At 54.3% G+C, this 14,451-nt stretch overlaps 1 protein-coding gene across 1 annotated transcript; it reads right to left on the minus strand.

The window, feature by feature from the left end:
• Positions 1-193: 193 nt before the first annotated feature.
• Positions 194-9,946, minus strand: LOC131590110 (collagen alpha-1(I) chain-like). The gene is made up of 4 exons (XM_058860017.1): positions 9,804-9,946; positions 7,686-7,917; positions 6,203-6,363; positions 194-1,659 (listed from the first exon to the last, which is right to left on the minus strand). Exons 2-4 carry the CDS (start codon positions 7,897-7,899, stop codon positions 1,570-1,572), a joined length of 465 nt encoding a protein of 154 aa, XP_058716000.1. The 5' UTR covers positions 7,900-7,917; positions 9,804-9,946; the 3' UTR covers positions 194-1,569.
• Between the last annotated feature and the right edge of the window lie 4,505 nt (positions 9,947-14,451).

The raw sequence follows: 14,451 nt of genomic DNA on the forward strand, positions 1-14,451 counted from the left end.
AGACCCCCCAATTTGGGGAGGGGGTTTGGGGGGTCCTGGACCCCTCAGGGTGAAGATTTGGGGGGTCCTGAACTCTTTGGGGAGGGGGTTTTGGGGGTCCTGAGGCCCCTCTGAGGGACCCCCCAATTTGGGGAGGGGGTTTGGGGGGTCCTGAACCCCTCAGGGTGAAGATTTGGGGGGTCCTGAGCCCCTCTGAGAGACCCCAGAATTTGGGGAGGGGGTCTGGGGGGTCCTGAGCCCCTTTCTGAGGGACCCCAAAATTTGGGGAGGGGGTTTGGGGGGTCCTGGACCCCTCAGGGTGAAGATTTGGGGGGTCCTGAACTCTTTGGGGAGGGGTTTTGGGGGGTCCTGAGCCCCTTTTTGAGGGACCCCCTAATTTGGGGAGGGGTCTTTGGGCTGAATAAAATCATTTCCTATAAAAACACGACCGAGTTTGGGGTTGAAATTGGGGAAGGGGATTTGCCAAGCTGAGACCCCCACCCTCAAAAAAAAAAAGGGAAAAAAAATGGGTTGAACCCCCAAAATCTGGAGACCCCTCCCCAAAATCTGGAGACCCCCTCCCCAAAAAAAAAAAATCCTTTTTTCATAAATCGGATTTTATTTAAACAAAAGTACAAAAAAACGGCACCGACCGTGTTGGGACCACCCCCCAAAATTTCCTGTACCCCCCCCTCCCCTCCCCCCCAAAAATTCATGTACAGACCCCCCAAAAAAATGTACAGACCCCTCCCCAAAATGTACAGACCCCTCCCCAAATTAAAATCTGTACAGACCCCTCCCCACCACCCCCAAAAAATTCAATGTACAAACCTATATACAATGTACAGCCCATATACAGCATGTACAGATTTTGGGGAGAGGGGTTTCCCCCCAAAATTTTTGGGTGGGGGGGTCCCCAAAAATTTCCCCGATTTTTTTTTACAGCCCCCTCCCCAAATTAAAAACAGCCCCCTCCTCAAATTCACCCCATTTACATCCCATTATACAGAATTTACACATCCCCAAAACCAGGGGAGGGGGCGAAATTTGGGGAAATTTGGGGGTTCTCCCCCCTCTAAAAAGAATTTGGGGGGTGGTCCTGACCCCTCCCCAGCATTAATTTGGGGAGGGGTCTCACCTCAAACCCCCCCCCCTTAATTTACAGCATTTACAGACATTTTTTTGGAGGTTTTTTTTCCCCCTTTTCTGCCCCAATTTTGGGCTGATTCAACCCAATTTTGGGGACCCCCCTCCTCTAATTTTAAGCCCCTCCCTCTAATTAATTTTAAGCCCCTCCCACTAATTAATTTTAAGCCCCTCCCCCTAATTAATTTAAGCCCCTCCCCCATTTAAAGCCCCCTCCCCAAATAAATAAATAAATAAATAAATCCCAGACTGGACTAAACCAACTCAAAAAAAAAAAGGGGGGGGGGGGGGGATTTTGTGCTTCATCCTCATTTTGACCCCCCACTTTCCCCCCAATCCTTTTGCTCATCCCAGGGGGTGTTTCCGGATGTTTCCAGAAGTTTCTGGGATCTTCCAGGTGTTTTCCAGGTGTTTTCCAGGTGTTTTCCAGGTGTTTTTTTGGGATCAGTTCCCCCCTCTGGCCGTGAGGGGCGCCGCAGGCCCCGCCCCCAACCAGCGGAAGAGCGGCCCCCAGAACAGGCCCCGGGCTCGGCGCTGAGGGAAGAGCGTTCATTAATTAATTCCTTAATTAACAACGGGTAATTAACGCCGGCGACAGCCATTACCGCCACCTCCCACACCCCAACAGTCAGCTCTGGGAATTTCGGGGGGAAAAATGGGGTTTTGGGGGGCTTTTTTTGGGTGGAAAAAGGAGGGGTTTGGTTCATTTGGGGGATTTTTTGTGGATTTTTGGGAGTTTTTGAGGGATTTTTGAGGGGTTTTTCCTTAAATTTGGGGTTTTTAGTGAATTTTTGGGGTCTTATTTAAGTTTTTGGAGGTTTTTCCTTAAATTTTGGGAGTTTTTTGTAATTTTTTTGGGATTTCCTCTGGATTTTGGGGTTTTTCCTTAAATTTTGGGGGTTTTTAGTGAATTTTTGGGAGTTTTTTCTGGATTTTTGAGGGGTTTTTCCTTAAATTTTGGGTTTTTAGTGAATTTTTGGGGTCTTATTTAAGTTTTTAGAGGTTTTTCCTTAAATGTTGGGGGTTTTTAGTGAATTTTTTGGAAATTTTTTCTGGATTTTGGGGATTTTTCCTTAAATTTTGGGGTTTTTTTTGGGAATTTCTTCTGGATTTTGGGTGGTTTTAGTGAATTTTTGGGAGTTTTTTCTGGATTTTTGGAGGTTTTTCCTTAAATTTTGGGGGTTTTTAGTGAATTTTTTGGGGAATTTCTTCTGGATTTTGGGTGGTTTTAGTGAATTTTTGTGAGTTTTTTCTGGATTTTGGGGGTTTTTCCTTAAATTTTGGATGTTTTTAGTCAACTTTTTGGGAATTTCTTACGGATTTTGGGATTTATCCGTAAATTTCGGGGTTTTTTGTGGATTTTTGGGAGTTTTTTCTGGATTTTTGAGGGGTTTTTCCTTAAATTTTGTGTTTTTAGTGAATTGTTGGGGTCTTATTTAAGTTTTTGGAGGTTTTTCCTTAAATTTTGGGGGTTTTTAATGAATTTGTGGGAGTTTCCTCTGGGTTTTGGGTGTTTTAATGACTTATTTGGGAATTTTTTCTGGATTTTGGGGTTTTTTCCTTAAATTTTGGATGTTTTTAGTCAACTTTTTGGGAATTTCTTATGGATTTTGGGATTTATCCTTAAATTTTGGGTTTTTTTGTGGATTTTTGGGAGTTTTTTCTGGATTTTTGGAGGTTTTTCCTTAAATTTGGGGTTTTTAGTGATTTTTTGACGGAACTTTTTCTGGATTTTGGGGATTTTTCCTTAAATTTTGGGGGTTTTTAGTGAATTTTTGGGAGTTTTTTCTGGATTTTTGGGGATTTTTCCTTAAATTCCAGGCCTGGTAGTGGGAGATTGGAAAAATGAGGGAAAAAATGGGATTTTGGGGATTATTCCAGGTAAAAAATTGGGTGTTTTGGGAAATTTTGAGGTTTTTTGGGAATTTTTTGGGAATTTCCTCTGGATTTTGGGTGGTTTTAGGGAATTTTTGGGAGTTTTTTCTGGATTTTGGGGATTTTTCCTTAAATTTGGGGCATTTTTAGGGAATTTTTGGGAGATTTTCTGGATTTTGGGGGTTTTTCCTTAAATTTTGGATGTTTTTAGTGATTTTTTGGGTTTTTCCTTAAATTTGGGGGATTTTTAGTCAATTTTTGGGAGTTTTTCCTTAAATTTTGGGAGTTTTTAGTGAATTTTTGGGAGTTTTTTCTGGATTTTGGGGATTTTTCCTTAAATTTTGGGGATTTTTCCTTAAATTCCAGGCCTGGTAGTGGGGGATTGGAAAAATGAGGGAAAAAATGGGATTTTGGGGATTATTCCAGGTAAAAAATCGGGTGTTTTGGGAAATTTTGGGGGTTTTTTATGAAATTTTTTTTTTATTATTTAAATTTTTGGGGTTTTTTACTGGATTTTGGGGTTTTTTCCTTAAATTTTGGGGTTTTTTGTAATTTTTTTGGGGAATTTCCTCTGGATTTTGGGATTTATCCTTAAATTTTGGGTTTTTTTTGTGATTTTTTGGGATCTTATTTAAGATTTTGGGGTTTTTTCCTTAAATTTTGGGAGTTTTTAGGGAATTTTTGGGAGTTTTTTTCTGGATTTTGGGGGTTTTTTCCTTAAATTTTGGGTGTTTTTAGTGAATTTTGGGTTTTTCCTGTCAATTTTGGGAGCCCCCAACCCCCAAAAAAATCTGGAGAACACCTGGAGCAACACCTGGAATGGGCTGGGGGTGGGAATTTGGGGAAAAAACCCTCAAATTCCAACTTTTCCCCCAAAAATTCCACTTTTTTCCCCAAAAATTCCACTTTTCCCGCCAAAATTCAACTTTTCCCCCCCAAAATTCAACTTTTCCCTTCCGAAATTCCAACTTTTTCCCCAAAAATTCCAATATTCTCCCAAAAATCCACTTTTCCCTCTCAAAATTCCACTTTTCCCCCCCAAAAATTCACTTTTTCCCCAAAATTCCAATTTTCCCCCCCAAAATTCCAATTTTCCCCTTCAAATTCCAACTTTTCCACCCCAAAATTCCCCCTTTTTCCCCCAAAATTCAACTTTTCCCCCCCAAAATTCAACTTTTCCCCCCAAAATTCCAACTTTCCCCCCAAAATTTCACTTTTCCCTCTCAAAATTCCAACTTTTCCCCCCAAAATTCCCCCTTTTTTCCCCAAAAATTCCCCCTTTTTTCCCAAAATTCCGCTTTTTCTTCCCAAAATTCCACTTTTTGCCCCCAAAATTCTAGTTTTTTCCCTCAAAATTCCCCCTTTTTCCCCCAAAATTCAACTTTTCCACCCTAAAATTCCAACTTTCCCCCCAAAATTTCACTTTTCCCTCTCAAAATTCCAACTTTTCCCCCCAAAATTCCCCCTTTTTTCCCCAAAAATTCCCCCTTTTTTCCCCAAAAATTCCGCTTTTTCTTCCCAAAATTTCACTTTTTGCCCCCAAATTCCAACTTTTTCCCCCCAAAAAAATTCCACTTGAATTCCGGGATCTTTCTCAAGCCCCCTCCCCAAATTTTTCCCTGCTTAATTTTGGGATATTTTCCAGCCCCCTCCCCAAATTTTCCCAGGTTATTTCCCAAGCCCCCTCCCCAAATTTTTCCCCTGGAATTCCAGGATATTCCCGAAGCCCCCTCCCCAAATTTCCCACTTTAATTCCAGGATATTTCCCAAGCCCCCTCCCCAAATTTTCCCACTGGAATTTTGGGATATTCCCAAGCCCCCTCCCCAAATTTTCCCAGGATCTTTCCCAAGCCCCCTCCCCAGATTTCCCACTTTAATTCCAGGATCTTTTCCCAAGCCCCCTCCCCAAATTTCCCAGTTGAATTTTGGGATCTTCCCCAAGCCCCCTCCCCAAATTCCCCTGTTTAATTCCAGGATCTTTTCCCATCCCCCTCCCCAAATTTTCCCAGTTGAATTCCAGGCTGTTCCCGAAGCCCCCTCCCCAAATTTTCCCAGTTGAATTTCAGGATATTCCCGAAGCCCCCTCCCCAAATTTCCTGGTTTAATTCCAGGATCTTTTCCCATCCCCCTCCCCAAATTCCCCAGTTTAACTTTGAGACATTCCCCGAGCCCCCTCCCCAAATTCCCCAGTTTAATTTTGGGATATTCCCAAGCCCCCTCCCCAAATTTTCCTAGGATATTTCCCAAGCCCCCTCCCCAAATTTCCCACTTTAATTCCAGGATATTTCCCAAGCCCCCTCCCCAAATTTTTCCACTGGAATTTTGGGATATTCCCAAGCCCCCTCCCCAAATTTCCCACTTTAATTCCAGGATATTTCCCAAGCCCCCTCCCCAAATTTTCCCAGTTTAATTCTGGGATCTTCCCCAAGCCCCCTCCCCAAATTTCCCAGTTTAATTCTGGGATCTTCCCCAAGCCCCCTCCCCAAATTTTCCCAGGTTATTTCCCAAGCCCCCTCCCCAAATTCTTCCCTGCTTAATTTTGGGATATTTTCCAGCCCCTCCCCAAATTTCCCAGTTTAATTTTGGGATATTCCCAAGCCCCCTCCCCAAATTTTCCTGGTTTAATTCCAGGATCTTTTCCCAACCCCCTCCCCAAATTTTCCTGGTTGAATTTCAGGATGTTCCCGAAGCCCCCTCCCCAAATTTTCCTGGTTTGAGATATTTCCCAAGCCCCCTCCCCAAATTCTTCCCTGCTTAATTTTGGGATATTTTCTAGCCCCCTCCCCAAATTTCCTGGTTTAATTCCAGGATCTTTTCCCAAGCCCCCTCCCCAAATTTTTCCACTGGAATTTTGGGATATTCCCGAAGCCCCCTCCCCAAATTTCCCACTTTAATTCCAGGATCTTTTCCCATCCCCCTCCCCAAATTTTCCCAGTTTAATTCCAGGCTGTTCCCGAAGCCCCCTCCCCAAATTTTCCCAGTTTAATTCTGGGATATTCCCAAGCCCCCTCCCCAAATTTTACCAGGTTATTTCCCAAGCCCCCTCCCCAAATTTTTCCCCTGGAATTCCAGGCTGTTCCCGAAGCCCCCTCCCCAAATTTCCTGGTTTAATTCCAGGATCTTTTCCCGAGCCCCCTCCCCAAATTTCCCAGTTGAATTCCAGGCTGTTCCCGAAGCCCCCTCCCCAAATTCCAGGGCTCACCTGTCTCTCGTGGCTGTTTTGGAAGGCGTCCCCCAGGACCCTCAAACGCGCCCCCAAAATCTGCTCGGGGCCAGGGGGGGGCAGGTGCCCGTTGGGGGCAGCCCCCTCCCCAAATTGGGGGGTCCCCTCCTCTCCTGCGTCCTCTGAGGGGCCAAAGTCACCTGGAGGGGGGAATTTGGGGAGGGGGCGTTAAATTGGGGAGGGGGTTTCAAAGGAATGGTGGGGTTGGAGACCCCTCCCCAAATTTGGATCCCTCCCCACAGGAATTGGGGACCCCTCCCCAAATTGGGGGGTCCCCTCCTCTCCTGCATCCTCTGAGGGGCCGAAATCACCTGGAGGGGGGGAATTTGGGGAGGGGGCGTTAAATTGGGGAGGGGGCGTTAAATTGGGGAGGGGGCTTCAAAGGAATGGTGGGGTTGGAGCCCCCTCCCCAAATTGGGGGGTCCCCTCCTCTCCCACATCCTCAGAGGGGCCGAAATCACCTGGAGGGGGAAAGGAATTTGGGGAGGGGGCGTTAAATTGGGGAGGGGTCTGGGGTGGGGGGGTCATGGCCACGCTCCCCCCCCAAAGGAATGGTGGGGTTGGAGACCCCTCCCCAAATTGGGGGGTCCCCTCCTCTCCCGCGTCCTCTGAGGGGCCGAAATCACCTGGAGGGGGGAATTTGGGGAGGGGGCGTTAAATTGGGGAGGGGGTTTCAAAGGAATGGTGGGGTTGGAGACCCCTCCCCAAATTTGGGATTCCCCCCCCTACAGGAATTGGGGACCCCTCCCCAAATTTGGGGTTCGTGATGGGGTTGGGAACCCCCCCATGGGAATGGAGACCCCTCCCCAATAAACTGAGACCCCTCCCCAATAAACTGAGACCCTTCCCATAAACTGAGACCCCTCCCCATAAACTGAGACCCCTCCCCCTAATCTGAGACCCCTCCCCATTAATTCCTCCCCCTCACAGACTGAGCCCCCTCCCCAATAAACTGAGACCCCTCTCCACAAACTGAGACCCCTCCCCATAAACTGAGACCCCTCCCCCTAAACTGAGACCCCTCCCCTAAACTGAGACCCCTCCCCCTAAACTGAGACCCCTCGCCATAAACTGAGACCCCTCATAAGACCCCTCCCCATAGACTGAGACCCCTCCCCATAAATTCCTCCCCCTCCCCATAAACTGAGACCCCTCCCCACACACAGACCCCTCCCCAATAAACTGAGACCCCTCCTCAATAAACTGAGACCCCACAAACTGAGACCCCTCCTCATAAGCTGAGACCCCTCCCCATAGACTGAGACCCCTCCCCATAAACTCCACCCCAATAAACTGAGACCCCTCCCCAATAAACTGAGACCCCTCCCCACAAACTGAGACCCCTCCCCATGCACCGAGACCCCTCCCCATAAACTCCGCCCCCATAAACTGAGACCCCTCCCCAATAAACCGAGACCCCTCCCCATAAACTCTGCCCCCCCTCCCCCAGCCCAGCACTCACCTTGCTGCCCCCACCCATAAACCCCCAAATTGGGGGGGGTCCCGGGGGTCTCCCCGGCTCTGCCGCAGCTCAGCCTCGTTCTGGGGGGGTCCGTCCCTCTTTGGGGGGGGGTCCCGTGCGTGGCCGCGCCCCCCCCGCCCCCCCCGCAGGCGGGGTGTGAGGGGAGGGGGGCTGGGGGCTCCCCGAGGGTCCCTTCCCGCAGCGGTCTGGCCATCGCTCACCCGGGGGGGCTCTGGGGAGGGGGAATTTGGGTGGGTGGGCTTCAGTTTGGAGATGGGGGAGGGGTCTGGGGGGGGGGTCTGTGTGAGAGCCCCCCGCCCCCCCCCAAAATGCAACAGCGCTGGCGGCCGCCAGGGGGCGCGCTGGGAGCGGGCGGTGTTTGTAAACAAACCGGGCTGCGACCCCCGCCCCCTCCCCAAAAACCCCCCCGAGACCCCCCCAAAAACCCCCCCTGAGACCCCCGGACCTGCCCCCAATTCGGGGAGGGGGGGGGAGATCAGCCTGGACCGACCCCCCCCCAAAAAATCCCCCCCCTCCCTCCTCTTCTTCCTCCTCCCCCTCCCCCCCCCCCGGCCATGTGTCGCTGTCACCCCCTCCCCTCCCCCCCCCCAAGGTCGCCCCCTCCCCAAAATCTGTCCCCGAGAGGGGTTGAGACCCCCACGGGTGTCCCCCTCACCCACCCCGGGGTGTGAAGCCCCCTCCCCAATTTAGGTGACACCTCCACCCCCCCCCCCCAAAACCCTGCGTGTTCCCCCTCCCCAAAATCCCCCTCCCCAAAATCCCCCTCCCCAAAATCCCAAAGCGCTCCCCGCGACCCCATCCCCATTTTAAAGGTGGGGGGGGTCTCTCCTTCCTCTCACCCCCTCCCCAAACCCGGGCCCCCTCCTCAAATCTGAGACCCCCTCCTCAAATCTGGGACCCCCTTCCTGAACCCGGGACCCCTCCTCAAACCCGGGACCCCTCCCCAAACCCGGGACCCCTCCTCAAATGCGGGACCCCCTCCTCAAATCCGGGACCCCCTCCCTAAACCCTGGACCCCTCATCAAGCCCAGGACCCCTCCTCAAATCCGGGACCCCTCCTCGAACCCGGGACCCCTCCTCAAATCTGGGACCCCCTCCCCAAATGTGGGACCTTCTCTTCAAACCCTGGACCCCTCCTCAAATGCGGGACCTTCTCCCCAAATCCGGGACCCCCTCCCTAAACCCGGGACCCCTCCTCAAACCCGGGACCCCCTCCCTAAATCTGAGCCCCGTCTCTAAACCCTGGACCCCTCCTCGAGCCCGGGACCCCTCCTCAAATCCAGGACCCCTCCCGAAACCCGGGACCCCTCCCGAAATGCGGGACCCCCTCCCCAAATCCGGGACGTGTCCTCAAACCCTGGACCCTCTCCCTAAACCCGGGACCCCTCCCCAAATCCAGGACCCCCTCCCTACATCTGAGCCCCCTCTTCAAACCCTGGACCCCTCCTCGAAGCCGGGACCCCCTCCCCAAATGCGGGACCCCCCCTCAAACCCTGGACCCCTCCTCAAATCTGGGACCCCCTCCCCTAAATGGGGGACCACTCCTCGAGCCCGGGACCCCCTCCCTAAATCCGGACCCCCTCCCGAAATGCGGGACCCCCTCCCCAAATCCGGGACGTCTCCTCAAACCCGGGACCCCTCCCCAAATCCAGGACCCCTCCCTAAACCCTGGACCCCTCCCGAAATGTGGGATCCCCTCCCTAAACCCGGGACCTCTCCTCAAACCCTGGACCCTCTCCCTAAACCCGGGACCCCTCCCCAAATCCGGGACCCCCTCCCTAAATCTGAGCCCCCTCTTCAAACCCTGGACCCCTCCTCGAACCCGGGACCCCCTCCCCAAATGGGGGACCCCTCCTCAAACCCGGGACCCCCTCCCTAAATCTGAGCCCCGTCTCTAAACCCTGGACCCCTCCCCGAACCCTGGACCCCCTCCCCAAATGCGAGACCCCCCTTCAAACCCTGGACCCCTCCTCAAACCCGGGAGCCCTCCCTAAACCCGGGACCCCTCCCGAAATCCAGGACCCCTCCTCGAACCCTGGACCCCTCCTGGAGCCCGGGACCCCCTCCCCAGGTGCGGGACGCCCCCTCCCCACTCACGGCAGCCGCATGAACCGCTCGGGACGGGCGCGTTCGGCACCGGCGGCACCGGCTCGGGCTGGCCACGCCCACGCGTGACGTCACCGCCCGCGCGTGACGTCACCGCCCCCCGCCCCGCCCCGGACAAGTTCGGGCTTGTGCGGCCGCCGAAAAAAAAAATAATAAAAATAAATAAAAAATAAATTTAAATATTTTTTTTTAAATAAAGGCGTTTTAATTGAGGAGGGGGTTTAATTGGGGTGGGGGTTTAATTGGGGTGGGGGTTTAATTAAGGAGGGGGTTAAATTGAGGGGGGGTCCCCCCACTTCCCACTCCCCAAATTGCGATGTCCCGCCTGAAAAATAAATTGGGAGACCCCCCCTCTTAAAAAAAATAATTGTGGAGACCCCAAGATTTTTGCCCGAATTGGGGGCTCCTCACTCCTTTAATTAAGGTGCGACCCCACCCCAAAATTGAGTCGCTCTCTCTCCAACTGGGACCCCCTCCCCAAAATCCCGCTCCAAACCGCGACCCCCCCACCCCAATAATAACCAAAGTGCGATCCCCCTCCCCAAAAATAAACAAAATTGTGGCCCCCCACCCCAAAAATAACCAAAGTGCGACCCCCTCCCCAAAAATAACCAAAATTGGGACCCCCCACCCCAAAAATAACCAAAGTGAGACCCCCCCCACCCCAAAAATAACCAAAATTGGGACCCCTCCCCAAAAATAACCAAAATTGGGACCCCCCCTCCCCAAGAATAACCAAAATTGTGGCCCCCTCCCCAAAAATAACCAGAGTGCGACCCCCTCCCCAAAAATAACCAAAATTGGGACCCCCCCACCCCAAAAATAACCAAAATTGGGACCCCCAACCCCAAAAATAACCAAAGTCGTGGCCCCCTCCCCAAATTCCGGGGTGCTCCGGGCTCCACGTGGGTCCCCCCCTCCCCCTCCTCCTCCTCCTCCTCGGGGGGTCCCGCGTGCCTCTCCCCGCCCCCCACCCGGGGGTTTTCCCACATCTCCCCCCCCCCCTCCTCCATTGGAGTGGGGAGGGGGTCCCGGGGCGGTCCCGGGGTCGCCGCAGCCACTCAGCCGCCGCCCCCTCCCCCGTTTCCAGGCGAAGCTGCGGCCGCCGCCGCCCCGGTAACAGCGGGAAGGGGCCAACCAGGCACCGCCACCTCCCCCCAGCCCCCGCCCGCGACCCCCGCGACCCCCGCGGGACCCCCCAAAATCCCGGGGAAGCTCCGTGGGGAGGGGGCGCCCCGTGACCTTTGACCTCTGACCCCAGCGGGGGGCGGGGGGGGGGAGGGGGGAGGGGAGCGGGGCTGGCGCCCCCTCCCCTCAGAGCTGGCCACGCCCACCCGGCCCGCGCGCTGAGCGCTGATTGGTTGGCGCCGCAGGGGAAGCGGCCAATGGGAGAGAGCGGCGGTCGCTGTCTCCAGCGGAGCGCGGGAGAGAGAGCGCGGGAAAAAAGGGGGGGGGTGGGGACAGGTGAGAGGGGAGACAGGGGACAGGTGAGGGGACAGAGGGGACAGAGGGGACAGGGGACAGGTGAGAGGGGACAGGGACAGGTGAGGGGACAGAGGGGACAGGGACAGGTGAGACAGGACAGAGGGGACAGGGACAGGTGAGACAGGACAGGGACAGGTGAGAGGGGACAGAGGGGACAGGGACAGGTGAGACAGGACAGGGACAGGTGAGAGGGGACAGAGGGGACAGGGACAGGTGAGGGGACAGAGGGGACAGGTGAGAGGGGACAGGTGAGGGGACAGAGGGGACAGGGACAGGTGAGAGGGGACAGGTGAGAGGGGACAGAGGGGACAGAGGGGACAGGGACAGATGAGAGGGGACAGAGGGGACAGGTGAGAGGGGAGAGAGGGGACAGAGGGGACAGGGACAGGTGAGACAGGACAGGGACAGGTGAGGGGACAGAGGGGACAGAGGGGACAGGGACAGGTGAGGGGGGACAGGGACAGGTGAGACAGGACAGAGGGGACAGGGACAGGTGAGAGGGGACAGAGGGGACAGGTGAGGGGACAGAGGGGACAGGGACAGGGACAGGTGAGACAGGACAGGGACAGGTGAGGGGACAGAGGGGACAGGGACAGGTGAGAGGGGACAGGGACAGGTGAGAGGGGACAGAGGGGACAGGGACAGGTGAGACAGGACAGGGACAGGTGAGAGGGGACAGGGACAGGTGAGGGGACAGGGACAGGTGAGACAGGACAGGGACAGAGGGGACAGGGACAGGTGAGAGGGGACAGGTAACACAGGACAGGTAACACAGGACAGGTAACACAGGACAGGTAACACAGGTGACACAGAACAGGTAACAGAGGACAGGTAACACAGGACAGGTGACACAGAACAGGTGACACAGGACAGGTAACACAGGTGACACAGGGACGGGTGAGGGGACAGCAACAGCTCCGGGACAGGCGCCAGCTACAGGCAGAGGTTACAGGTGAGAACACAGGTCCCATCTATAGGTACAGGTGAAACTACAGGTTACAGGTACAGGTTACAGGTGAGAACACAGGGTACAGGCACAGGTGAAACCACAGGTTACAGGTACAGGTGAAACTACAGGTTACAGGCACAGGTTACAGGTACAGGTTACAGGTGAGAACACAGGTTACAGGCACAGGTACAGGTGAAACCACAGGTTACAGGTACAGGTGAGAACACAGGGTACAGGTACAGGTTACAGGTGAGAACACAGGTCCCATCTATAGGTTACAGGCACAGGTGAGCCCATAGGTCCCATCTATAGGTTACAGGCACAAGTACAGGTGAGAACACAGGTCCCATCTATAGGTTACAGGTTACAGGTGAGAACACAGGTTACAGGTACAGGTTACAGGCACAGGTTACAGGTGAGCCCATAGGTCCCATCTATAGGTTACAGGTACAGGTGAGCCCATAGGTCCCATCTATAGGTTACAGGTACAGGTGAGCCCATAGGTCCCATCTATAGGTTACAGGTCCAGGTGAGCCCATAGGTCCCATCTATAGGTTACAGGTCCAGGTGAGCCCATAGGTCCCATCTATAGGTTACAGGTACAGGTGAGTCCATAGGTCCCATCTATAGGTTATAGGTACAGGTGAGAGCACAGCTCTGCCCACAGGTACCGGCCATAGGTGCCCCTATAGGTGCCAGGTGTGAGCAGCACCCACAGGTGTCAGCACAGGTACAGCGTGAACACAAACACAGGCACCCTATAGGTGCTCTATAGGTGCTCTATAGGTGCTCTATAGGCACCTGCACAGGTGTCAGCACAGGTACAGCGTGAACACAAACACAGGCACCCTATAGGTGCTCTATAGGCTCCCTATAGGCACCTGCACAGGTGTCAGCACAGGTACAGCGTGAACACACACACAGGCACCCTATAGGTGCTCTATAGGTGCTCTATAGGCACCTGCACAGGTGCAAGGTGAACACAACCACAGGCACCCTATAGGTGTTCTATAGGTGCTCTATAGGTGCTCTATAGGCACCTGCACAGGTGCCCCGAGAGCCCCTGAGGTGCCCCTATAGGTCATTCTATAGGTCCCTCTATAGGTTCCTCTATAGGTGCCCCCCAGGTGCCCCCCCAGGTGTTCCCGGGGGGGGATCCAAGGATGCACCTCCATAGGTGCTGCTGCAGGTGAGCCCGGGGTCTTCTATAGGTGCCTCAGTTTCCCCTGTAGGTGCCTCAGTTTCCCCCCCAGTTCCTCCCCAGTTTCCTCCTGGTTTCCCCCATAGATCCCCCCCATTTCCCCCCAGTTTCCCCCCCAGTTTCCCCTATAAATTCCCCCAGTTTCCCCCCAGTTTCCCCTATAAATCCCCCCCATTTCCCCCCAGTTCCCCCCCATTTTCCCCCCAGTTTCCCCTATAAATCCCCCCCATTTCCCCCCAGTTCCCCCCCATTTTCCCCCCAGTTTCCCCTATAAATCCCCCCCATTTCCCCCCCAGTTCCCCTCCAGTTTCCCCTATAGATCCCCCCCATTTCCCCTATAGATTCCCCCCAGTTTCCCCCCCATTTCCCCCCCAGTCCCCCCCAGTTTCCCCTATAAATCCCCCCAGTTTCCCCCCAGTTTCCCCTATAAATCCCCCCAGTTTCCCCCCAGTTTCCCCTATAGATTCCCCCCCATTTCCCCCCAGTTTCCCCCCCATTTCCCCTATAGATTCCCCCCCAGTCCCCCCCAGTTTCCCCCCAGTTCCCCCCCAGTTTCCCCCCAGTTCCCCCCCATTTCCCCCCCAGTTCCCCCCGTCCCCTCTCCCGCCCCCCCCATCCCCTCCTGGCCCCGCCCCCTGCTCCGCGCGCGCTCGGGCTCAGCCAATCAGCGCCCGCGGCCCCGGCCAGAGCCGCAGCTGCCATGGAGACAGCCGGGGGGCGGGGCCAACGAGGCCACGCCCATCGCGCACGCGCGGACACGCCCAGAGGGGCGGGGCCAATGAGGCCACGCCCATCGCATGTGCAGCGTCACGCCCAAAGGGGCGGGGCCATCGCTGGCCACGCCCATCGCGTGCGTGAGGACGCGCCCAAAGGGGCGGGGCCAATGTTGGCCACGCCCACAGAGGGGAGGGGGGACACGGGGGGGCTTTGGGGACATTGGGGGGACACTGGGGGGGCTTTGGGGGGGTTTTGGGGGGCTTTGGGGACATTGGGGGGGCTTTGGG

The sequence above is a fragment of the Poecile atricapillus genome, chromosome 31 (assembly GCF_030490865.1).
Source record: "Poecile atricapillus isolate bPoeAtr1 chromosome 31, bPoeAtr1.hap1, whole genome shotgun sequence".
Classification (NCBI taxonomy): domain Eukaryota; kingdom Metazoa; phylum Chordata; class Aves; order Passeriformes; family Paridae; genus Poecile; species Poecile atricapillus.